General features: G+C 38.7%; 1 protein-coding gene across 1 annotated transcript; it reads left to right on the top strand.

Moving 5' to 3' along the window:
* Positions 1 to 3,674: 3,674 nt before the first annotated feature.
* Positions 3,675 to 26,180, top strand: LOC125246017 (hydroperoxide isomerase ALOXE3-like). Its single transcript, XM_048156861.1, has 16 exons — positions 3,675 to 3,806; positions 3,925 to 3,956; positions 4,059 to 4,209; positions 5,131 to 5,332; positions 7,019 to 7,100; positions 7,221 to 7,343; positions 9,480 to 9,583; positions 9,682 to 9,851; positions 9,963 to 10,106; positions 12,839 to 13,042; positions 18,442 to 18,528; positions 18,855 to 19,024; positions 19,360 to 19,481; positions 21,540 to 21,640; positions 25,330 to 25,500; positions 25,745 to 26,180. Exons 3-16 carry the CDS (start codon positions 4,066 to 4,068, stop codon positions 25,922 to 25,924), a joined length of 2,004 nt encoding a protein of 667 aa, XP_048012818.1. The 5' UTR covers positions 3,675 to 3,806; positions 3,925 to 3,956; positions 4,059 to 4,065; the 3' UTR covers positions 25,925 to 26,180.
* The last annotated feature ends 1,505 nt before the right edge of the window (positions 26,181 to 27,685 follow it).

Below are 27,685 nucleotides of genomic sequence, written 5' to 3'. Positions count from 1 at the left end.
CAGGCAGATCAAAACACTGTTGAATATCAAATGTCAAGTGTCCCCAAAACTGACTGAATGAAGACTTCTTTTGATAACTGAAGAGCTTTACTAAGTGTTTAATGAATCTTACAATAGAAATCTGTATCATGTGTACTGGATGCTTAGTTATGAATATGTACTGTACTTTGTAAGAAACTTATGTTTAATTAACTAAGCTTTCTTCTCTCTCTCTAATATTAGTTAAAAAGAGGTCAAAATTTGAGCTGTGGTCAGATAAGACTTCCTCTTTTTTCAACTGCCTAAATCAGCCTGTGCAGTTATCAGTAAAAATAGTGACACGCTAGTTTTTTACGATTGCTTAAGCACAATTTTAAAAACAAGGCTCATTTTGTCAAAACACTACACACAATTCACAGATCCACACACACAAGTAGCAGAACACCTCAGGTCTTTTGCAAAATGAAACACTTCATTCAAAACTTTACATTAACTTAACAAAACCCAGCTTTGACACCGTGTGGAACACACATGGTTCATACAATCTGTTTGATTCATTTACACACTGCTGTGCTCAATCTTAAACACTTATAATGTTTATACTTTTCTAATCATATAGTCTGGGTTTGATTTTCAGAGATATTGTTAGAGTAAAGTACATGAATATATTAAAAAAACAAAACAAAAAAAAAAACAAGTTCAGTACTGCGCAAAATATTTATTTCTCACCACATTGTAAAACCATTCAATACATCAATGCCTTTCCAAAGGTTACATTTTGCACTGAAAATCAAAACATATTCTAAATACAATATATTACACGAACAAAAATATCTGTGGAGACAAAACAAAAAACATTATTTTAAATAAATAATAAAAAAAAAAATAGAAAAAACACCTAAGCATCATCTCTTAGCCTATAGTGGGTACGGAAAGTATTCAGACCCCCTTAAATTTTTCACTCTTTGTTATATTGCAGCCATTTGCTAAAATCATTTAAGTTCATTTTTTTCCTCATTAATGTACACACAGCACCCCATATTGACAGAAAAACACAGAATTGTTGACATTTTTGCAGATTTATTAAAAAAGAAAAACTGAAATATCACATGGTCCTAAGTATTCAGACCCTTTGCTCAGTATTTTGTAGAAGCACCCTTTTGATCTAATACAGCCATGAGTCTTTTTGGGAAAGATGCAACAAGTTTTTCACACCTGGATGTGGGGATCCTCTGCCATTCCTCCTTGCAGATCATCTCCAGTTCTGTCAGGTTGGATGGTAAACGTTGGTGGACAGCCATTTTTAGGTCTCTCCAGAGATGCTCAATTGGGTTTAAGTCAGGGCTCTGGCTGGGCCATTCAAGAACAGTCACAGAGTTGTTGTGAAGCCACTCCTTCGTTATTTTAGCTGTGTGCTTAGGGTCATTGTCTTGTTGAAAGGTAAACCTTCGGCCCAGTCTGAGGTCCTGAGCACTCTGGAGAAGGTTTTCGTCCAGGATATCCCTGTACTTGGCCGCATTCATCTTTCCCTCAATTGCAACCAGTCGTCCTGTCCCTGCAGCTGAAAAACACCCCCACAGCATGATTCTGCCACCACCATGCTTCACTGTTGGGACTGTATTGGACAGGTGATGAGCAGTGCCTGGTTTTCTCCACACATACCGCTTAGAATTAAGGCCAAAAAGTTCTATCTTGGTCTCATCAGACCAGAGAATCTTATTTCTCACCATCTTAGCAAACTCCATGCGGGCTTTCATGTGTCTTGCACTGAGGAGAGGCTTCCGTCGGGCCACTCCGCCATAAAGCCCCGACTGGTGGAGGGCTGCAGTGATGGTTGACTTTCTACAACTTTCTCCCATCTCCCAACTGCATCTCTGGAGCTCAGCCACAGTGATCTTTGGGTTCTTCTTTACCTCTCTCACCAAGGCTCTTCTCCCCCAATAGCTCAGTTTGGCCGGACGGCCAGCTCTAGGAAGGGTTCTGGTCGTCCCAAACGTCTTCCATTTAAGGATTATGGAGGCCACTGTGCTCTTAGGAACCTTAAGTGCAGCAGAATTTTTTTTGTAACCTTGGCCAGATCTGTGCCTTGCCACAATTCTGTCTCTGAGCTCTTCAGGCAGTTCCTTTGACCTCATGATTCTCATTTGCTCTGACATGCACTGTGAGCTGTAAGGTCTTATATAGACAGGTGTGTGGCTTTCCTAATCAAGTCCAATCAGTGTAATCAAACACAGCTGGACTCAAATGAAGGTGTAGAACCATCTCAAGGATGATCAGAAGAAATGGACAGCACCTGAGTTAAATATATGAGTGTCACAGCAAAGGGTCTGAATACTTAGGACCATGTGATATTTCAGTTTTTCTTTTTTAATAAATCTGCAAAAATGTCAACAATTGTGTTTTTCTGTCAATATGGGGTGCTGTGTGTACATTAATGAGGGAAAAAAATGAACTTAAATGATTTTAGCAAATGGCTGCAATATAACAAAGAGTGAAAAATTCAGGGGGTCTGAATACTTTCTGTACCCACTGTAGCTGGATCTGGCCACTTCATCCACATCTCAGGTGATGTCCTCTCACGCAAGACAGCGAGGGAAGAATCTTTTTGAATGGTGAATCCATTATTGCACAGACCCTGCATCAGTTAGGTCAGGCCTTCTCCATGGCTTGAATGAGGCATATCCTGACATAGGGCTGGAGATTGTAAACCCTCCATGCCAAAAAAAAAAAAAACAACAACATAAAAACCCCCTCCTCAATGGGTTTAAGGAAGGGACAGTATGGTGGGAGATATTGGAGTGAAAATTGTGGACGCTAATGAAACCAGTTTTGGACCAGAGCAGATAGGTGGAAATTTACATTGTCCCATATGACAGTGTATCTCATCTGCTCTGCATGCATTTGGTCTTCTGCTGTGATGATTTTGTGCAGTCTGTCTAAAATGTGAATATGTGGCCGTGTCATAAAGGTCTAAGTTGGCATGCTGGTGGAGGACCACTTCTGCGTGATTGTAACATATATTGTGATGTTAACACTGCGTTGGCCCGGGACATTCAAGATGATGTTTCTTCCCTCTTACTGCAACATTGCCTTTCATTTTGTTGAAGACACAGAAACTCACCTTTTGCCTTTTTATAGTCCTTGCACCTGATTGTTGAGTTTACAGTTAAGCACCTGAGTGTCTGCACACCTGTGTTTGATCAATTGATTTAGGGTGGTATTTTAGACAGCAGTGTCTAATGTAGAGAAGTGTGTGTAGTGTTGTGCAAAACAATGTGTGTAGAGATTAAGCAATCGTAAAAAACTAATACAATTTTCTGCAAGAAAGTTGGCTAGTACCATCTATAGTCAGTAGTCATCCGTCAGTCTAATTGTTTAGCTCTGTTTAGCCATTTAATAATGGTTAATGAAAGCACTGTGAATCATGGGCAGCGAGCAGTGAGTTTTTACCATCACTATCACAGGTTATAGTTAGCAAACACCCCCCACCCCCCCTCAGGATTGGGGCTTGCATTATGCCTCTGTCAACGGCAAACCAGGTTGCTCAATTCTTACAATAATCAGAATTTTGCAAGACATGAGCAGAGTCAAATTCAAAAATTAAATGTCAGTGTCAAGAAACATTGCAACCAATCATAAACTTAAGTTTGAAGATGTTTCCTTATTTGGACAAAGGTAGGTATTCATTTTTAGACTGGGTGTCATTACAGTGATGAAAATGCATAAATTACAAGAAAGATATAAAATGCTTGGAGTCTTCTGCTCTTGGCATCTTCTTGTTCAGGAAATTTTGAAAGGAGCAATATCCTTGTTTTGGCAAAAACCTGGTAAGATCTTTGCTACAGAGTGTTCAATTAAAGTGTATTTCATTTTTGTGTTAATTTCCATGGCATAAAATGCTCTCTCTTTACAATATAGTAACAGCAGATTTTACATTTCTTACAGCAGTAGCATTCTGACTTCTCTGACAATTACAGGTGAGAATCTCTCTCTCTCTCTCTTTCTTTCACTTATACATTCATTGGTGGTGTCATCATGTTCATATTTTTTCTTAAAAATCATTGTCCTTTACTTTGCAGAACAGCCATGGTGATCTACACAGTAACGACGCACACAGGAAAGACACTCTTGTCGGGCACCACTAGCCATATCCACATCCAACTGCGTGGAAGTGAGGCTGAGAGTGAGGAACAGAATCTAAATCCCCTAAAGGGGTTTTTGCCTGGATCGGTAAGTGCACCCAATTAAACCGACAGTAAAAGAGTTTTGGTTCAAAAGCTAATCAGAATGCTACATTTAATGGAAGATATTTGAAAGAGTGAGTATAAAAGCTGTATGGACTAATGATTAAAAAAAATCCATTTTATATTTACCTTAAAATCATTTTCCCAAATGTACAATGACATATTAAAATAATAATAATAATATTACTATTAATATGGAGCAGGAGGGGGAAAATTGGGGGGAAAAAAACTTGAATATTCTGTGATTATAAAGTCACAAATTTGTGAGGAAGTGCAACTAGTATAGAAGATGCCTGGGCAGTACAATAACCACATCGCTTCACTCTGCATTCAGACTGAACCCGGTACGCAGCTTCTCATAAATATCCAAATCATATTCATGAGCTATAGGCTGTTTCTTCCATTCAAAGCTTGCCTCGGCCATCGAGAAATTGGTTCAGAGTGAACGTTGACCCTGGATTCTCTCTGGATGATGCCTTCTTGACACGGGCTGTGGATCAGGTTCAGGTTGAATGCATAGTGATTATTTTACTGGCCAGGAACGTTTCAGTGTTACACAAGAGTTGCACCTCCTCACTAACATGTTTACGGTTGTGTCTGTGGCGTGATGAGGTAGGCTACATCCTTCTAATATAAAGTGATGTGGTTCCTTGACACTAGTTTTTTCCTCACAAATTTGTGACTTTAGAATCAGAATATTCAAGTTTTTTTTCCACACAAATTTGTGTTTTTGTAATCTCAGCATATCTGTGTTTTTTCATGGAAATTCTGAGTTTCCTCTCTTAGTTTTATACCCCCTCCCCCAACCCCATATTATTATTATTATTACTATTATTATTATTATTATTATTATTATTATTATTACCTACAATGGCCCCAATAATCCCTTGTAAATATGTCTCTACAGAAGCGAACATTTAAGATAGACTGTAAGGTATCCCTGGGAGAGCTCATATATGTCAAGATCAACTCCAAGCCGTTTATGCATCTTGACAACCAGTGGTTCTGCACTAAGATCTTGGTCAACACGCCAGAAGGTGACGAGATTTTGTTTCCGTGCTATTGCTGGCTTGACTGTAACGAGAAGCTCGTTTTAAGACCAGCTAAAGGTAGGCACTTTCAATTAAGGCCATGGGAAAAATTCTCATTTACCAGTGTACTTGAAAGTTCAGTGGTGATGTCTTGCAAATGTACTGCGTGGACACACACACACACACACACCTACACACACACACACACACACACACTGTTTGTCCTGAGTCATTCTCAGTTTGTGCTTTTCCCTTATTGAATGCTTAGGCCATATGGGAAAAGAGTCATGAACATGAAGCCAATCCGTTCACAAAACCTTCTCCCAATTTGTTCAGAGGGTGGGTTAGCAACTGTCCAGTGAGAATATACATTCATGATATATAGGAATGTGGTACATATAGAAGTCTTCCTGACTTCTGTTTTTGTTGTGATGACAGAATAGGTGCTTACAGTGAATTCTTGCCTACTGTTTAAGAATTTAAAGACATGCTAATTGAAGGTTGAATATGTTTTATGAAACTGATACATTTTGAAGGTAAAGGAAAGTGATTACGTGATGTGAGGAAAACTCACGCTGTGATTTTATTGATAATTTTATGATCAAATGGGGGATTGTAAGATAAATCTTAAATCTCAGCCTGACTTTTCTTTCTCTCTTTCTCCTTGTTTTCTTTCTCCTGGTCTTTAAGGCTGCAACAGTGAGAACGAAGAAGAGTTGTTATTGTTTTATCACACATCTGTTTTTAATGTACACTATGTATATGTGAGTGTTTCTTGGAAAGCAGCCAAGAAAGGGTCTCTCTTTCTGAGAAGAGCGGTGCCTTTAGCCAGAAGTTTAACATGTTTTTCTATATGTACCACATTCCTATATCATGAATGTATATTCTCACTGGACAGTTGCTACACCACCCTCTGAACATGTATAAAAGCCATGTACAGAAGTAAAATTGGGAGAAGGTTTTGTGAACGGATTGGCTTCATGTTCATGACTCTTTTCCCATAGGAAATTCAATGAGTGAAAAGGACAAACTGAGAACGAAAGTAATGTAATCGTCCGGTTTTAGCCAAGTTTCCATTTAACACAGCACATCTAGATTATTGTCTGTGATAATATAATTTACAATAAGTGATTTTGAAGAAAGTGATCTAATATTTAACAACCGAAGATTTATCATTTGTTTATCATTATTATCTCTATTTTTTATTTGTTGAACATAAATTAAATTTTTACCATTGAATGGGTTTGGAAGTTTTTTGTTTTTACTAATTTGGGGTACAGACACAGTCTCTATGTGATAATATCGAGTTTCTATGTGTTGGGATTTATCTGACTTCTGTAACGTGAAGTCATATTTCATGTTTACATCATAATACCAGTATAATACTCGGGTGATTATACAAATTCCTCATAAATCTCTCTCTCACACACACACACACACACACACACACACACACACACACTTTTGTACATTGCAGATGAATTCCTATAAGCAAACATTTGTGTCTTCATATGATAGAGAGATGTACTGTATGCAATCATTAATGTTTTTTCTCTCAGAAAGACTATGTATCTCAGAACACTGTGACTAATGCTACCATAAGCCTTTTTAAAATAAAGCATATTTGTAATAAAATGAAAGTGTCTATGATTAGAAAAATTACACGGATGACAAGTCATCGTCCTATGATCAAGTAATGATACATACAAAATTTGCAAACAAACACATTTAGATTTTGTATTAATGTTGGCATGTGCATTTCAGCTTTACTTGTGTTCGAGGACACCAACCCAATAGCCCAAAGACAACGGATGAGGCAGCTAGAAGAGCAACAAAAGTTATTCAGGTTTGTGGGCAGCGCACCAATACACATCGGGTGTGACAGCGAAGTGTCTGTGTCATATTAAAATAAATTCAGTGAAATTAAATTCCTTATGTTGAATATGTTTTAATATTCCACTCTCAGGTGGCGCGTGTATGCTGAGGGCACGCCCCAAGTTATCAATTGCGACACTTCCTTCGCTCTGCCAGCTGAAGTCCGATTCTCTTTCACAAAGAAAACTGATTTTTACTACACTGCTGCAAAGCAGTAAGTGACCAAGTCATTTTTTAACACTCCTGTAGTGTTCATCTCTTTGTTACACACTGTAGAAGCCATACGGTTACTAATAATGTCATTCACTGTCTATATGTTACTATATTTCTGTGCTTCCACTTTAAAGGGAATGAATTGCACCCATTTTGGAAGCCATTACTCACACTGTTCAGCATTTGCTGGAACAAATATTGGGTTTTTAGAACAACACGACCATAAAAATGTAGGCAAACAACTGAACAGGTGTCGACTCTAATTTCAGTTAAATGCAATGTGGACAGTAGGCCAGTGTTAGGATGATTAGGAAAGAATATGCCACCGCTTCGTTTACATTACGCCTCCACTGTCGTTTTGCTTTGTATTTAAATAAAAAACATTTAATTCAGTTGGATAACGGTCGCCGCCGCTCCATATTCACAGAGTTACATGCAATCACAAAAGTGAAAGTAAACGCGAGCGCGCATTCAAACGCGATTTCAATACCCCGCATTTTGAAAGCGGCTCTCTGATGAATACAGATATCCCTCAATATGAAAGCTATTTTAGGCTGGGTGGTGTATATGTAACCATCTCTTAGCTCTGTATCAAAGAAAAATTTGGTCTTATTTGCACTTTGAATATTGAGAGAGTGCGATTATGGTTGCACTTTTTGTAAAGTGTTACCATAAAAATGAATAACAGTTTTCTCTTAATCTTATTAAGCACAAACAATAAGGTTTCATTTGTTTACATTAGTTAATGCACTGTGAACTATCATGAACTAACAATGAATGACTATTTTTATTAACTAACATAAACAAAGATTAATAAATACTGTAGCAAAGATATTGCTCATTGTTGATGTTGGTTAATACATTAATGTTAATAAATGAGACCTTATTGTAAAGTATTAACATTTTTATTTATACTGTTTTTATTTCTGTGATCAGATTGTGGAGAGGAGTTCAGTTAGGAGGTCAAAAGCTGTAGAAGCTCATAAATCATGTACAGTAAGGTCTGAAGAGACTGAAATCATACATAAGAGAAGTTGAGTTATTGGCAAAACCTTTTACAGTGCTTGAGTATTGTTGTCTTTTACTGCATATGATAATTCATACTCAGAAAGTAGAACTGAAATAACATTCATTACAAGATGATTAGTTAAAACATTTCAAATACACCTGCAGAATATTTTTTCTAGTCATGTATTTCGCCATTGAGGATTTCTTAAAAATAGTGTGTAAAAATCTTATCTCGTCTCGTGAACTCAATCTCGAGTCTCGTCTCGTCTCGTCTCGTGAGATACCTGTCTCGTCACACCCCTACCTATTCATGGTTAATCTTTGCCATATAGGGTACCTCTTCTAGATCGCAGTTATCGGTAATGAGGGAGAAGACAGATTCTTGTGCTTAAAATATATCACTGTTACAACTCTGATTGCATGTCTGAGTGTTGGTGTAGTTCCACACACTGCGTGGCATCTGTTTTTCATTGGATTAACTGGTTTTTTTTTTTTTTAAACATGTTAGCTTTCCCCACCTACAATTTACAAATTTCTGTTGCATCTGGGTTACACGGACCCAAGCACCACAGGAGAGATAAGTTATATTGGTGACATAGAGGCAATGTCAGTCTGTTACTTTGGAGTATTCTTTATTCAAAATGAAATGTGATACATTTTCAAGGATTCACCATGTATACTCAGCTAAATGCAGGCAACAAAATGTAATGGAAACTCTAGAGATGCATTTAGAGAGTTCATAAGTAGTGGGTCCATGACAGCAAGCTTAACCATTTCACCATTATTGTTCGGACAATGGACTGTATCAATGTTTTTTGTTTGTAGGTTAGCCTAAATATGGTGCGTTTTGCAATGGTGGAAATGCTGAATATTTATAGATTTAATTTTATGTATGCTTTATTTTAAAATTAACTGTGGTGATTTAAAAACATGATCCATGTATATTCCGTGTATTTTGCATGTAAGTGGATGGCATTAGCAAAATAGCTTTGTCTTATTGAAGACAATAATAATATAATATCTAATAGTAACTACAAAGATGCTCACAACTAACTAGGATGGATCACAGGTGGTATATCAAGGTCAGTTCCAGTAATAATGTTTGTACCTGTGTATTCTGTGTGCGTAGGATAGTTGCTCTAAAGCTAACTGGATTAGCTGACAGCAGGGAATCGTGGGAAAGCATCAGCCAGCTGGAAGGAATTTTTTGTGAAAACACAGGGAAAACCATTGGTACTCCTCTTAAACAAATGAACTGCTCAAAATGACTGTATTGCAAATAAAGTACTGTCTGCACAGTAGCATATGTTCTGACATAGCATGCTTTGCAGAATACGTTCAGGAGCACTGGGATGAGGACGAGTTCTTTGGCTACCAGTTTCTGAATGGCCTCAATCCAATGTTGATCCAGCGCTGCTCAAAGCTGCCTGAGAATTTCCCCGTCACAGACGACATGGTCAAAGACTCCCTAAGAGGGAGCAGCTTGAAGCAGGAGATGAAGGTACACTACTCGCTACTGGCATGATTTGGAATTACTGGGTCTGGTTTGCATTGGTTTTGTCTAATGTTCTGTGTTTCTTCATTATTTGGTGTGATCTACCACCCCAACCAGAAAGGGAACATCTTCCTGTCTGACTATAAGATGTTGGACGGGCTGGTGGGAAATGTAGTCGTTGGCAGGCAGCAGTATCTCACAGCTCCCCTGGTCCTGCTGTACTGTAACCCTCATGGCATGATGCTGCCTATCGCCATTCAGGTGAGTATCTTGCATTTGAAGTGCAGAAATACATGGGTTATATAAATAACCTCGGTTCTCAGAGGGAGAACACGAGATGTCACCCTGTATGAGATATTGCTCCTTGATCATGTCCTAGCTGAAGCCAATTCTAACCCTGCTGTGTAGTAGCTCTCTGCCATTTCAGCCGGCTTTAAAGCCGGTACACGCCACTGGTTCTGCCTCTTTCCTGCACTTCAACAAGTGTGAGCACTGAGGCAGATGAAGGGAACATCTTGTGTTCTCCCTCAGAGATCGTTCGAAGCACTTTGATGTCAACCTGTATGGGAGATTTCTAGCACAGCGCCTCAGTACAAGCACGATCCCGATATATGCCCGAGGTGGTGAGGATGGAGAACGAGCACTACAGCATCAAGGCTGTGTCTCAGGGACACCAAGGGGGATGGACAACTTGGGAAGGTGTCATCAGCCGTACCATCAGTAAGGCGGATCTGTGGAAGATGCCACAAGCAAGGCTAAGCTTCCTAATCAGAACCATACGACACACTCCCCTGCCCCCTTAATCTGCACCTGGAAGTGCCAGGAAGGAAGCTGCTCTCCCAGTAGCGTTACAGGTGGAGACACGGCCAGGTCCTGGGCAGCCTGGAGGTGTGTCAGGCAGCAGTGCCATGGCAGACCAACATCTACCTGTAAAGTCAAAGCCCACTAAGCTTAAGGCCAAGATACAGACAATACAGAACAAGCCACAGGAGTGTTCACTGGGCACAAAGCATGGAGCCGCTACTCCCTCTGAGGGGTAAATGTTGTTAGTGCAGGCAGTTCAATAATTCTAGATCTAAAGTCAGGTATGAAGACTTTATGTTAATAAAACAGATTGGGATGAAAGATTACCTTTAGAATCCCCTTCTGCAATCTGTAAACAGTTCAGATTCACAGATGGAACGGTCAGATCTCTGACACACTAGACCAAGATTATAGCCAGGGAGAGGGCGGTTTTTAATGAGATCATTTTAAGGCTGACCTCATCTAATGGCTCAAAAGGCAACTGCGGTCATTGCTCTGAGCACCAGAGTAAGGTCCCATAGAGGGACTGTAACGGAGGGAGGAGGCTGTAATCGACGACCACCTTTGAGAAATCACGTAGCCAGCGAATGTGAACCTGGAGTAACTCCACCCTGACCTACAGGACATGCTAAAATGGCCGCTTTTGTTAAGTAAAGAAAATAAACGGGGTGCACTTTCTGCTGTCTCTTTCTCTGTGAAACACTTCTAAAAATGAATTGAAACTCAGTGAATACATATCACAAAAACAGGAAACATATGTCTAAAGAAAACTTTAAATGTTTATTTTTAAATAAAACAATTCACATTTAAAACAAATATTCCCCTGCAATGTAATCTGTTTGAAACTAAAGAGATGCACAGTTTTTCCTGGCTGCAGCTAATAATGTTTCACGAGTTCGTTTCCTCATAAAATCTTTAAGCTAATAAGGTTAAGCGTATTTGGCTTGCTGTCCGCTGTGGAGGGGCTCGAGGAAGCAGCTTCAACTCGAGCTTGGATATACCCCCCAGGGACTACTAGTGCATGGAAGAGGAGTACGATAGATGAGATGCTTAATTTATGTGGTGGAGTTGGGGAGGTGGAGGGATATCGAAACAACTGATGCCAGAGCAGGGTGGGTAGCTGCTTATATGCTCTGGATGTAATTGAAAGATTAGGGTTCCCTCCTCTTGAGATTATGTTTGAGATTCACTAATTGAAAGATTAGATGGGTTCACTCCTCCCGAAATTACATTGTGAACTTCACTAATGTAATCACACCCACATGCAGAAAGCATTATTCATAGGCTACTGTAATGTGCTGAGGCCATCTATAAAAAATGGTAAATGCCCACATGCCTTAAAACATCAACAAAGGCTACAACACGTATAGTACAGTACATAGAAATATAATGTTGCAGCGGGATTTGAGCAAACATCATTTTACCGGTGAGTACACGGAGCGCGCTGGCATAGAACAGAATATCGTCACACCGCTCCGCTTCACTCACATGCTCTGCTCCGTCCCCAGACAGAACACACACAGGAGATGAGGGTCGGCGCGGTGAATGCACCGTCCGCATGGCGGCGGACACCTCTTGGAGTTCTTCAAATCCATGCTTGAAGACGGCTCGACTAGGGACAGAAGTCTACTGGAGATGATAGCACTTAAAAGTCTTCAAGCATTTTAACCTGGGAATGCTTAAGTGCAATGAAAAGGATTTCCAACAGCCTCAGCTGTCTAGGACAAATTGAAGAAATGAAACCATTGAACCAATTGAACCATTGGCGTGTACCAGCTTTAAAACTGACGCGGCCGTGGTGGGATTGAAACGCTCAAGAAGCGAAATCCCATACAGGGTGACGCTGATGTGCTTTGATCGAAAGAGGCCCTGGGGATACCTGGGCGCCAAATGTCATACATTAAATACAGATGAATAAATCTTTAAAGATGAGGTAAACAATCTAATTATTAAAAAGAAACAAAGGAAAGGTGAAATGTAATGTACAAATGATGAGTAGGCACAATTGTCTGAATAATTAAACATTAAATAAACCTCTTGTTTTAGGATGTCAATTTCTTCATTGAGTAATTATGACAATGCCATGGAAATCGTTTATCATTTTCTTGAAAAAGGGAAAAATCATAATCTAGATTCCCTCAGGAACCATTTGTACAATTTTCACGCATGTTCAAATGTAATCTGCACAGTTAAAGCAAGAGCCCAGCAAAGAGAATCCCATCTTCCTCCCAACGGATTCAAAGGCTGACTGGACACTGGCCAAGATCTTCGTCCGAAGTGCAGAGTTTGGAGTTCACGAGGTCAACTTTCACCTGCTGAGAACTCACCTGCTGGCAGAAGTGTTCACCGTGGCGACATTGCGCAATCTTCCCTCTCCACACCCTCTCTACAAGGTATTGAATCTGTCACACATGAGTTGGTTTGGGCTCTGAGGAAAACAGGGGCATGTTCCAGCCTCATCCACAGAGAGAGAGCTTGACAGCGAGTTAAATAATGTATGTATTTGACGGTAGGGGAGTTTTTGCAGTTGTAGTCTGTGGTCTCAGAGATGTTGCTTTGTGAAAAGCCTCCCCTTCACGATTTGCCTTTTGGAGAGCGTGACTGACTCCTCTATAGTCTGAGGACACTGACCACACAGAGCATTAGCAGGGCTCTACAGTGCACCCATTTCACTCGCAATTGCTCCTGAAAGCAACTGCGTGCAACTGTATTTAGGCACACTGGTGCGAGTGAACCGATCAATACTCGTGAATAGATCTACAATCGGAATAAAAAGTACAACTCCCAATATGCATCTATACTGAACAACAGTTATGTTTCGTACTGCAATCGGCTGCTTTTCATGCCTTAATTCAAAGACTTTGCTTCAGTCAGCAGAGCAGAACAAGCGTAAAAGACGTGCGGTCCGGACAAACATTACACTCCAAAGATTGTTTACAAGGTGCAACCGGTGTGACGCAGCCACACGCACTTACAGACCGTCTTATGCTGCTGTTTCTTTACAGCCAAATTAATTGTAAAAACTACATGTGGATCATCTTAATCACGGTCAAATTAAAATGCCTCCAAAAATCGATTTAAAAAAAAGTAATGAATGCCCCTGCGCATTTTACTTTCACTTTTGAAGTAGATGCAATTCAGAGGCAAGAATTGCTTGAATGGTGGATGGGTTCATTATTATTCTTAATGAAAAACACAACAACAAAATATGGGCTTTTACATTTCGCTTGTCAACCAAATTTTCATCCATCGTCTTGTCATTCAGAAAAGTGAGGCGAAATGGGCGTGAGGTGAAATCTGACTCCTGAATTGAGCAGATGCACTCCGTTTTAACTGTAGCATCTGTTTTACTAAATGATCATTATTACTATAAAAAATAAAACGTCAGAGGGGGCGATGTCGCGGTCATGGTGGGCAAGTGATATAACCGGTATTACTGCTGAACACCGTAACGCTGTCGATCTCAGCAAGCCTAATATCTGTAAGTTAAGTACTATAACACGAATATACTCCTGTTTCTCTGAGAGATGGCATGATTGCAAATGTGATACTTACTGATCTGACTGGAGTCCAATAAACAATTTTTGCTCGATTTCATGAAAATAGTTTCAACACAGACATACCAGAACTGTTGCGCGTCTCCAAGCGACGGTGATTCCTGAATTAATCTGCGTTTTGAATGACTGAATAAATGACTCGCACATTAAGATTTACCGCCACCTACTGGCGGTTTTATTTTCATATTTACATTTAATTTACACTTTACATAGATTGTTTTTACTTAGAATCTTTAAACGTTCAATATTTTTTCTAAATTCAAAAAAATATATTTAAAACCATTCATGCAACATTATTTACCAATGAGCTGCATTAAGCAGTCTATGTAAATGTCTAAATAATACCACTTCTGCAGTGCAAAGATGGATTATTTGATGATTTCTTTTGATTGTTAACAGTCTGATTGGGTCTTCTTGTTGTAATTGAATTCATTGTTTAACATTTTAAAACTTTAAGAAATTGATTAAATATGATGCATACATTTAATAAGATTAGAAAAATTGCTCTTATAATGGTACAAATGCCCCAGGAAATTAATTTAAAGGGGCAAATATCGCCCTGTAATGGGAAAGTTAATGTCTGGTTTTGATCAAAAAATGCTCCTAAAGAAAATGTTACTGTAGAGCCCTGATTAGGTACATGAAGGCCAGAGGTGTAAAGTACTTGAGTAATTTTACTTGATTACTGTACTTAAGTATTATTTTTGGGGATTTTTACTTTACTTGAGTACATTTAAAAATCAATACTTTTACTTTTACTTGATTACATTTTTTGAGAAAAAAAAGTACTTTTTACTCCTTACAATTTTATTTACAGTCAAAAAGTACTTATTTTTTGGAGATCACTTCATTCTATTTTCTTTTGCTATTACCAAACCAATTGAATTGCGCTGATGACCAGTTTAATTTAATGGTTATTTATTCAATGAGATTCATTTTCACATTCCATGAAATTGGTCAGACATGTTCATTGGTCCTTTGGAAGTGACGTCATGTTGCATCAATTACCACAATGCACAGCACCTTGACCTCAAAGAATATACACTAACAAGAAGCAACACTCAGCAGAATGTTCCATTGCAACACCTGCGCCAGCAGCGGCCTTGTATTTCTGCCATTTTGGGGTGAAGGCGACTTGGCAGTCCACTAGTTTCTATGGCAATATCAGCTGCTTTGTTAAAAAAAAAAAAAAAAAAAAACTTTTTCACAAAAACTTTTTGCTCTCAGTCAGTTTGGGTTAAAACTCTTTAAAAGATCTAGTATTAGTATTAGACTTATAAACACTGAATTAATACCGACATATGAAATTGAAATTATGACATGCATCAGAAAAATTGGGAATGTTGGACAATAAATATATGAATATAACAGCTTGATTTTGCAGTGTTGTCTAATGTCCATTGAAGCAAAAGTGTCCAAAAGTGGGAATTATGCGATAATGGACACAGCAGATCATAAGATCATTGTGTTTGTAGCGTGATCCATTAAAACGTACAATATAGCTTATTTCAGTTCAGATCTAGATATTATTATTATTACTCCACTAGGTCTGAAATATATTGTTCGCTGCAAACATGATGATCTTAAATTAATTAATTATTAATTTACTATTAAAAAATGTGTAAAGTTTCATAAAATGAAAATGCTCAATAAAGTAGGCTAACTACGTTACCTCAGATGGATGAATGGTTGGATTCCACAACTGGTAAAATAAAACGTATATAAGACAATACAACATTTACTGTAGGATCATACAATTTACTGGTGACTTAATTTAAAAAACTGTTCTACTGTGCTTCTGGTTTGGCAGTGAAATTCAGCGATTTTGGGTGCATAAGATGTGAAGGATTCAATGCTCCAGTTAGTATTTTCACCCCAGAATGGTGGCCGCGTTACCAGAGCGCCATCTAGTGACTGTTGCCTAAAAAGTATCAGAGTGTCGCCTCTTGGGTTCTAAGCTCTTTGTTGACCTGGAAATTACAGTGGGTACGGAAAGTATTCAGACACCCTTAAATTTTTCACTCTTTGTTTGTACACATAGCACCCCGTATTGACAGAAAAACACAGAATTGTTGACATTTTTGCAGATTTATTAAAAAAAGAAAAACTGAAATATCACATGGTCCTAAGTATTCAGACCCTTTGCTGTGACACTCATATATTTAACTCAGGTGCTGTCCATTTCTTCTGATCATCCTTGAGATGGTTCTACACCTTCATTTGAGTCCAGCTGTGTTTGATTATACTGATTGGACTTGATTAGGAAAGCCACACACCTGTCTATATAAGACCTTACAGCTCACAGTGCATGTCAGAGCAAATGAGAATCATGAGGTCAAAGAAACTGCCTGAAGAGCTCAGAGACAGAATTGTGGCAAGGCACAGATCTGGCCAAGGTTACAAAAAAAAATTCTGCTGCACTTAAGGTTCCTAAGAGCACAGTGGCCTCCATAATCCTTAAATGGAAGACGTTTGGGACCACCAGAACCCTTCCTAGAGCTGGCCGTCCGGCCAAACAGAGCTTTCGGGGGAGAAGAGCCTTGGTGAGAGAGGTAAAGAAGAACCCAATGATCACTGTGGCTGAGCTCCAGAGATGCAGTCGGGAGATGGGAGAAAGTTGTAGAAAGTCAACCATCACTGCAGCCCTCCACCAGTCGGGGCTTTATGGCAGAGTGGCCCGATGGAAGCCTCTCCTCAGTGCAAGACACATGAAAGCCTGCATGGAGTTTGCTAAAAAACACCTGAAGGACTCCAAGATGGTGAGAAATAAGATTCTGTGGTCTGATGAGACCAAGATAGAACTTTTTGGCCTTAATTCTAAGCGGTATGTGTGGAGAAAACCAGGCACTGCTCATCACCTGTCCAATACAGTCCCAACAGTGAAGCATGGTGGTGGCAGCATCATGCTGTGGGGGTGTTTTTCTGCTGCAGGGACAGGACGACTGGTTGCAATCGAGGGAAAGATGAATGCGGCCAAGTACAGGGATATCCTGGACGAAAACCTTCTCCAGAGTGCTCAGGACCTCAGACTGGGCCGAAGGTTTACCTTCCAACAAGACAATGACCCTAAGCCCACAGCTAAAATAACGAAGGAGTGGCTTCACAACAACTCTGTGACTGTTCTTGAATGGCCCAGCCAGAGCCCTGACTTAAACCCAATTGAGCATCTCTGGAGAGACCTAAAAATGGCTGTCCACCAACGTTTACCATCCAACCTGACAGAACTGGAGATGATCTGCAAGGAGGAATGGCAGAGGATCCCCAAATCCAGGTGTGAAAAACTTGTTGCATCTTTCCCAAAAAGACTCATGGCTGTATTAGATCAAAAGGGTACTACATACTGAGCAAAGGGTCTGAATACTTAGGACCATGTGATATTTCAGTTTTTCTTTTTTAATAAATCTGCAAAAATGTCAACAATTCTGTGTTTTTCTGTCAATATGGGGTGCTGTGTGTACATTAATGAGGAAAAAAATGAACTTAAATGATTTTAGCAAATGGCTGCAATATAACAAAGAGTGTGTTTCAGACACCAGTGTTTCAGGCACTGCAGGATTGATTTTTAGCCCCAAAAGAGCTAGGCTTGACACTCACAGTTTTGAAAATCAGCTTCTGCTCAAGTTAAATCCAAGGTTTTGCAACTTTGAGTAGCATGTTGCATACTGGCATTAGGTAGTAGTCTTATAGTTTGATAATTAAATACAATTAAACACAAACAGTTCTAAAGGAGGATAAAACTTTGTATGTGGTTCATTCACTTCATGTTTTTAGAGATTAAAAGCTTAAACAAGAATCTCTAGTTTTCATTCTTGCTGTTACTTTTACTTTTTTAATACTCAAGTACAATTTTAATGTAGTACTTTTTTTACTTTTACTCGAGTATGATTCTGGCCAGATACTTTTACTTTTAATTGAGTAAAATTTTCACTCAGTACTTGTACTTTCACTTGAGTAACATTTTTGAGTACTTTTTACACCTCTGATGAAGGCTCACTAATGTCTCACTCAAACCCATTCATCTTCCTGTAACTTTTTTTTAAGTCACCTACAAAAGAAGGATTGGGGGTACACCACACACACACACACACACACACACACACACACACACACACACGTGCAATAGCGCACACACTCACACACAAGAAATTAAAATTCCTTATTCATTCATATATTTTTATCTTCAAAGAATGTGAAGCCGATGAATGCAAATCTCTTACTTACGTTTTCATTTGTAGCTCCTCTTTCCCCATATCCGATACACGCTCCAGATCAACATCCTGGCCCGGAATCGGCTGATATCCGAGAATGGGGCCATTACCCTGGTATGCATATTACATTGGTTAATAGCCACTAAAAGTTCAATCTTCAATTATAATCCAATACACTTTTTGTTGTATTCAGCTAATTTCTCCTCATGATCCTAGCTACCTGCAGACATATCTTGTAAGATTGGTAAAAGTGCATAATAAATATTTAATGTTTTCTGTTATGACTGACTTCTTGAGCAATCTACTCTTTTCCTAAATTTATTTATTTATTTTTTAACTTTGGGGGAAATTATTATGGGATTTGCGTTTCCAGTACTTGGTTTACAGCCTTTCACCTAACTTTATGTCATGTGTCTCTCCGTTAATGATTCTACTCGCAGTATGCAGGAATAGGTGGAGAGTCATTGGTAAAGCTGCTGAAGCGTGCTACTGCCTCGCTGACCTACAGCACCCTCTGTCTTCCTGAGAACATCTCTGAGAGAGGCCTGGAGAGTGTTCCCCACTTCTACTACAGAGATGATGGGATGAAACTGTGGAACATCATCAACAAGTATGACTACCATTGGAGTTTAGTCTAGTGTTTTTAATAGGCATTATGCTTTATACTCTCTAACTATGTGTGTGTATGTGTGTGTGTTACATAATACATCCAGATTTTTAGGGCTGAACTAATACATCCTGGTGCACTGATTCATATTTCAACAAATACAGTGTCAGTTATACAGGTTCATGGGTTTTATAGTCAATAAGCACATGCTGTATTGTGTTGCAGATTGCTTTGAATAAATTCCAGCTTAAGAAATAATTGCAAAGCAAATCTACCAAAAAAAGTAAAGCTGAAAATATGTAAAGCCCGAAAACATCTGACTGTGAGGTTGCTTACAGGTTTGTTGCGGCTCTCTTGTCACACTACTATCAAAGTGATGCATACGTGCAGAAGGACACAGAGCTGCAGCGATGGATCAGTGAGATATTCACCAGTGGCTTCCTGGGAAGAGATGGCTCAGGTCTGTTATCATTTATCAGACGATATTATCCAAAGTGACTTACAAGTTAGGAATACAACAAGTGATTAATCGTGAAGAGGCAAATAGACACAAGAAGTGCTCACAATACAGGTTTCAGACATTGCTTAGATTGGCATAAGCTAGAATAGGCAGCGATTAAAGGAAATGAAATGGGTTAGACCAATGAGTTTGCATTTCCAAAGGAGCTGTTGCCATATCAGGACATTTAATCCAACAAAGGTTTCCTTTCTGTTTTTGTGTTCAGCTCAGTATTAGCACAGCATAGCATAGAAATATTTGCTTTAATGCACAACCTGTTTTGTAAACCACACTGTAATTCACTGTTTCATGGAAAAGAACTGAACCAGGTCAACAGTCAAAAGTAGTTTAAGTCAAGTCAAATTTATTTATATAGCGCTTTTTACAATTTGTAATTGTTTCAAAGCAGCTTTACATATTAGGAGCACAGAAAAAAGAGAAATGGTTAAAAATAAGCTGTACAAGCAAGCGTGGTAATATGTAACATATACAAGATGGTGCTACATTAAGCCAATGTCGGCTGACTCCCAGGGGTGGAAAAAACCCCCTAGGAGAAAAACCCAGCGTGCTAACACTGGGAAAAAAGTCCTAGGAGGGAAAAAACCCCTTGGAAGATATATATAATATATGTAAATGGATATGGAGATCAAAATCTGAATTATACATTTTTATTATAGAGATTAAAAATAGATTATATATAAATATATGTAAGCGGATACGGAGATTAAAAATCTGAATTATAGATGCAGCCAGAACTGGATCTGTAGGCCCATTGTCTCCTGGGCTACGTTGTAGTCAGGTCCAGACACAGGTTCTCCATCTGATCTGGATACGGCCTGGATCCAGCACCCGGAAAACCTCAGGATAAGCAGAGAGACAGATATTAGCGTAGATGCCATTCTTATTCTGATGTACAGGTATATCTAGTGTTATAGGAAATGTTCTCGGTTCCGGCCGACCTAATTATTGCAGCGTAACAATCCTTTAACGGATTTGAAAAATGTTAATGTATTGATAATGTGTTATGTGTATGCAAGAGCAAAGAGATGTGTTTTTAGTCTAGATTTAAACTGACAGAGTGTGTCTGCTTCCCGAACAATGCTAGGAAGATTGTTCCAGAGTTTAGGTGCTAAATAGGAAAAGGATCTGCCGCCTTCAGTTGATTTTGATATTCTGGGTATTATCAACTGGCCTGAATTCTGAGATCGCAATAGACGTGAAGGACTATAATGCACCAAGAGCTCGCTTAGATATTGGGGAGCTAAACCATTTAGAGCTTTATAAGTAAGTAGCAAGATTTTAAAGTCTATACGATGTTTAATAGGGAGCCAATGTAATGTTGACAGAACTGGGCTAATATGGTCATACTTTCTGGTTCTAGTAAGAACTCTAGCTGCCGCATTTTGGACCAACTGTAGTCTGTTTAAAAGCCGAGCAGAACAACCACCCAGTAGAGCGTTACAGTAATCTAGTCTTGAGGTCATGAATGCATGAACCAACTGTTCCGCATTTGTCATTGAGAGCATATGTCGTAATTTAGATATATTTTTTAGATGGAAGAAGGCGGTTTTACAGATACTAGAAACATGACTTTCAAATGAAAGATTGGTATCAAAGAGCACACCCAGGTTCCTAACTGAGGACGAAGGTTTAATGGAGCACCCGTCAAGTGTTAGAGAGTATTCAAGGTTTTTTCGTGAGGAAGTTTTTGGTCCAAAGATTAGGATATCAGTTTTTTCTGAATTTAATAATAAGAAATTTCTTGTCATCCAGTTTTTAATGTCAGCTATGCATTCTGTTAGTTTTGTGAATTTGTAGGTTTCGCCAGGGCGCGAGGAAATATAGAGCTGAGTATCGTCAGCGTAGTAGTGAAAACTAACACCATGCTTCCTAATTATCTCTCCTAAGGGCAGCATGTACAGAGTTTATAGTTTATGGCTCAACTCTCCATTTCATTTGTGTGTGTGTGTGTGTGTGTGTGAGTTCCTCACAGAAACAGCCTTTCATTCTTCTTCACAGGAATACCATCATCTCTTCAGACTGTGACAGAGCTGGTCAAGTTTGTCACCATGGTGATCTTCACTGCATCAGCCCAACATGCCGCTGTAAACAATGGACAGGTCAGTTAGTACAAGTCCATTCACTTCCAGTCACACAGAGCCATTAAAGCTGCAGTCCGTGATCTTAATCCCATACAATTTTTCTCAAATCCAGAGTATTTATGGAAGTAAATTAATGCCAAATGTTTTTGAAATAAAAAGCTTGTTGAATTGCACTAATTGAAAAAAATAAATATATATATATATATATATGCATTACGTTAGCTGTGCTTGCATTTAGATGCATTGTATTTTTAAGGCTTGCATTTTCATGGGCTGAAAGTCAACATGGTCGTATATTTAAGCTGTGAATATTTCAATTAAAAATATTTCACACACATTTCCATTATTAAAAATTCAATAATTTATATTCACCTTTCAGATTTTCACTTCCAAAATATTCATTCTGTTTAAAAATACAACCTATAAAATTCGACTAGCAATTTTCAGTCCATTTTATTTCGCTTTACAAATTCGCTTCCACAAATTCAGTGGTTCAAATAGAGGGTATGCATCGATGTCACTTTCCCGCCGAAAGCGCGCTCCCTCAGCTGGACTGAGTGGCAGAAGAACCTGCTGCGTGACTGGATTTAGTAGAGCAAACTGCGAAAACTCGAGTAAAACAAACAAATTAAACTAAAGGCTGGAATTGAATGTGTTCATTACAACTTGTCAAATAAACCTAATCCATGGATATTGACATGCAGCCAGGAGTCGTATTTCCTGACATTTATATGTGCCTGATTTCGACGGCGGGGAAATGCATAAATCAAATCTCATATATATCGTCCATATATTGTCCAGCCCTAAAACATATATAGTTTTATAGTATAGATTTTGTCAGTGTTGTTTATTTAAAAACACCCAATTATGCAGAATATAAGTTTAAATAAGGTTTAAATCCGAGTAATCACTTATCAATGTTATAAATAGCCTATCGTCATATTGTCCAGCCCTAAAACTTGTACAGTTTTTGTCAGTGTTTATTTAAAAACAACAAATTATGCAGAATATAAGATAGTAAATATTTAATTGATCAGTTGTCAACACAATATATAACAATACAATATACGGTATGATTTTACCTCAAAATCCAACAATTTAACACAAAATGATAACTGCAAATCCATGTTTCTCTGCTGTTTCTGTGAATTGCAGTGATCCATTTGCTTCTTTTTTCTGTTGCTTTCGGCGGTTTTTAAATATATAACTCAGTTTTTGTGTCAAAGCTATTTGTACAGTCAATCGCAAAGCTCTTTCCCGTTTTGGATGCGTTTTGTGTGTTTTTCGGGGCATTCACGCTGAAAACCAATGCTGCCTCTTTGTGCCACTCAGTGGGTGTGACCGAAGCCATAACGGTCGACGGTGATGTCACGTGACGTGCTATTTAAGACCAGAGCAACAGCTAGTAAGTCATCATTCATTCATAAAAACAGATTTACAGAAATGGAGCAAGCGGTAAGTGAATGTGTGATGATTATCAGGGCCAGTATAAATGCAGAAAAGCTGATAAAGACACAAAAGCTGCATTTATGTTTAATTCAGTGTTTTAGGGATTTAGGGACTGTCTCTAAAGTTACGACATTGGCATTCACGCTTCTACATTCAATAGCGTTTAAAGAGAATGACTTACAGTCACAAAACCAACTGTAAAGTGTTCATCTAGTGTCGTGTCTCTCTCTCACTCTCTCTCTCTCTCACACACACACACACACACACACACACACACAACTCAAAGTACATACACATATACTTTTTTTTTTCTTTTCTTTTTTCTTTTTTTTTTTTACATGTTCATCACACAATTTGTTCTACCTTGTTAATTTTATTTTTCCTGCTCATATAAATGCTTTGGCAACACAAAGTAAAATTTGTATAAGCAGGATAATATATATGCAGGAAAAATAAAATTGAACAAAGTAGAATAAATTGTGTGATGAGCGTGTAAAAAAAAAAAAAAAAAAAAAAGAGAGAAATTATATATATATATATATATATATATATATATATATATATATATATATATATATATATATATATATATATATATGCATGTACTTAGAGTGGGGTGTGTTTGAATATGTATGTGCATGTGCCTTTACAAGAGTTAGTGTGAGTTCACATGTTTGTTTGTTTGTGTGTGTGTGTGTGTGTGTGTGTGTGTGTGTGTGTGTGTGTGAGAGAGAGAGAGAGAGAGAGAGAGAGAGAGAGTAGGGTGCATCACTGTTCGACCTGACACCTAGATAAACACTTTACAGTTAGTTTTGTGACTGTAAATCATTCTCTTTAAACGCTATTGAAGGTAGAAGCGTGAATGCCAATGTCGTAACTTTAGAGACGGTCCCTAAATTAGCGAATATCAAACGTTCAGTGTCAAACAAACTTTATACCAGTATCTGCTTTCTTGGAGCCTATATAGTATAACTTACATCACAAATGAGGTGCGAGTTTGGTCTTTTATATCACTGTACAAATCCATTAAGATGTGTTAAGTGTTTTATATGTCCTGATGGCAGAGAAACCCTAGTATTACAACACAGCGCCGCAATATAAAGTTGAGGAAACTAAACAACAGAGAGAAATATATGTCTACCTCAGATTTAACGTTTGATCTGTACACCAGCATCGGGCAATAACGTTATAATCTCGTTCACTGGAGAAAAAGCTACTTATGTAGCCTACACAGGTAACCATAAAGACACTGAATTAAACATAAATGCAGCTTTTGTGTGTTTATCAGCTTTTCTGCATTTATACTGGCTCTGATAATCATCACACATTCACTTACACTTGCTCCATTTCTATAAATCTGTTTTTATGAATGAATGATGACTTACTAGCTCTGGTCTTAAACAGCCTCTAGCGGCACCTGCTGGTGAAGTCGACTAACAGCAGATGGAGATGATGCATCGGCACTCTACTGCTTTTCCTGCAGCTCCCTGATGTGAAATGTTGAATTTTCTGCCGAATTTGTAGAAGCGAATTTGTAAAGTGAAATAAAATGGACTGAAAATTGCTAGTCGAATTTTATAGGTTGCATTTTTAAACAGAATGAACATTCTGAAAGTGAAATCTGAAAGGTGAATATAAATTATTGAATTTTTAATAATGAAAATGTGTGTGAAATATTTTTAATTGAAACATTCACAGCTTAAATATATGACCATGTTGAATTTCAGCCCATAAAAATGCAAGCCTTAAAAATACAACGCATCTAAATGCAAGCACAGCTAATGTAATGCATTTTATTTTCAATTAGTGCAATTCAACAAGTTTTTTATTTCAAAAACATTTGGCATTAATTTACATCCATAAATATTGCTCCATACATTCCTCTAGCTGTCCGTTCAGTGTCCGAGCTCAAAGCCCCTCTGTTGTCCTGGCTCTGAAACGAACATAGTGGTTTGGACTCACCCATAAACAACGCCAGCCAATCAAGCTTCAGGAGCATGAAGGGGAGGGGTTTCAGTTGATTGGCTATTGAGCTTGAATATCAACAACCTTTTGTGAAACAGATTTGTGGACTCTTCCTTTTAACTGTTGTCTGTTATTAACATTTCTTTAAGATGCTTCAAGAGCAAATATTCCACAAGAAAAACCTTTCCATATTCCAATTTTCATGGCCTATGGGATCTTAATTATGTGCTTTTATAATTCTTTGTGAATATTTGGTGTTTGTGTCACATTTTTCACCGATTCTTTACCCCCAGTTTGAGTTGGGCGGCTGGATGCCGAACTACCCCACTGCCCTCAGAAAGCCCCCTCCCAAGGTGAAAGGTCAGACCACTGAGGACTCGATCCTGGAGACCCTGCCTGATGTGGGCACCACGGTGAACGGGATGGCTGTCCTGAGGCTGCTGAGCAAGGATTCTGCAGACCATGTGAGTTTGTACATCATCAGGGCACATGTTCAATATGCCATCATGTTACTCTTGATGACAATGGCTCAATTACATGGCTTCCATTCCTCTGGTGTGCTTTACCTGACGGTTACATTATAAAGGACATTCGGCACTGTAAGCATAGTGTTGCAGTGGACACATTAAGAATATTAGTCTGCTGTCATACGTATAAACGTTTATTATCAACATGTTATTTATGATTTATGATCACAATCTTCCGTAGTTCCCTCTGGGACTTTTCCCAGAAACCCTGTTTGATGAAGACGTCCCCTGCAAGCTCATCGAAGAGTTTCAGAAGGATCTGAGCGAGCTGTCAGATCTCATCGAGGGGCGGAACGACAAGTTGGAGCTTCCCTACATCTATCTGAACCCCAACAATGTGGACAACAGTGTAGCCATTTGAAAGGATACAGTCGTCCTTCTTAATATGTTTGTCTTTCTATTAATAGCTTTGTCAATAAAAATAAAGACCAAAGCTAAAATAACTCAAAGTGAGATCATGGATATTGCCTATCAGGGAAAATAAATAATGCGAAAGGCACTGCTTAAAGGGTTAGTTCACCCAAAAATGTATGTTCACCCATTTATTACTCTCCCTCATGTCGTTCCACATCCGTAAGACCTTCGTTCATCTTCAGAACACAATTTAAGATATTTTAGTTGAAATCCGATGGCTCAGTGAGGCCTGCATAGGGAGCAATGACATTTCCTCTCTCAAGATCCATTAATGTACTAAAAACATATTTAAATCAGTTCATGTGAGTACAGTGGTTCAATATTAATATTATAAAGCCACGAGAATATTTTTGGTGTGCCAAAAAACAAAACAAAATAACGACTTATATAGTGATGGCCGATTGCAAAACACTGTTTCAGGAAGCTTCAGAGCGTTATGAATCAGCGTGTCGAATCACGATTCAGATCGCGTGTCAAACTGCCAACGGCTGAAATCACGTGACTTTGGCGCTCCGAACAGCAGATTCGACACACAGATTCATAACGCTCTGAAGCTTCTGGAACGACATGAGGGTGAGTAATTAATGACAGAATTTTCATTTTTGGGTGAACTAACCCTTTAATTTGTGGATTTTGAGATATAAGTTTTTACAACAGTGCTGCCATCTAGTGACATAAACCCATACAATCCATTGCAAAAAAATGTATAATTCTCCCATCTTTGTTGTTTGAGCCTTTGTGTTACAGTGCAAAATACAGTATGATGCAATTAATTTGTGTTGTTTCTTTATTACAAAAATAACAGTTTACTCGGCCTAGAAACCAGCAAACACTGCTGTGTGTCTGTGTGTGTGTGTCAAGTCACCTTTATTTATATAGCGCTTTTTACAATGCAGATTGTGTCAAAGCAGCTTTACATTGATAACTGGTACATAATTTTTGCTGCACAGCAGATCTTCAAGAATAGTGTCAATGCAGGCAGATCAAAGCACTGTTGAATAAATGTCAAGAATACTGTTGAATATCAAATGTCAAGTCAAATGTCAAGTGTCCCCAACTAAGCAAGCCAAAGGCGACAGCGGCAAGGAACCCAAACTCCACCAGGTGACATCAGGTGGCAAACAAGTGGCAAATAGGTGTTAAAATGGAGAAAAAAAAAAAACCTTGGGAGAAACCAGGCTTAGTCGGGGGGCCAGTTCTCCTCTGGCGAACAGTGCTTTGTTACGAATCAGGTTGCTATCATAAATCTGATAGGATCGCAACATTCAAAGTATTTATTTCAGTTCCATCCAGTTGAGGATCGTATTCATCACGCCGGTATGGATGGTTTGTTGAGTAACTGTGCTACTGGCTGTCGTGTTGATGATGTCTTCACAATGGATGATCTAGTTGACTCGATCTCTGCTGATACTTCAGGGCTGCGTTGTGGTCGTGTCAAGGCGCCGGTCCTCGGTCTCAGCTGGATACGGCCCGGATCCAGTTGACTACGGTAAACCTCGGGATAAACAGAAAGACTAATATTAGCGTAGATGCCATTCTTCTTCTGATGTCACGAGTACATCTGGTGTTATAGGAAGTGTTCCCGGTTCCGGCTGACCTAATTTATGCAGCCTAATAATCCTTTAACGGATTTGAAAATATAAATATATAATGTGTTATGTGTATGCCAGGTTAAAGAGATGCGTTTTTAGTCTAGATTTAAACTGAC

Source organism: Megalobrama amblycephala, linkage group LG14, assembly GCF_018812025.1.
Source record: "Megalobrama amblycephala isolate DHTTF-2021 linkage group LG14, ASM1881202v1, whole genome shotgun sequence".
NCBI classification, from domain to species: Eukaryota; Metazoa; Chordata; class Actinopteri; order Cypriniformes; family Xenocyprididae; genus Megalobrama; species Megalobrama amblycephala.
The sequence above is the reverse complement of the archived record's forward strand: the minus strand, read 5'-3'. Positions and strand labels throughout refer to the sequence as shown.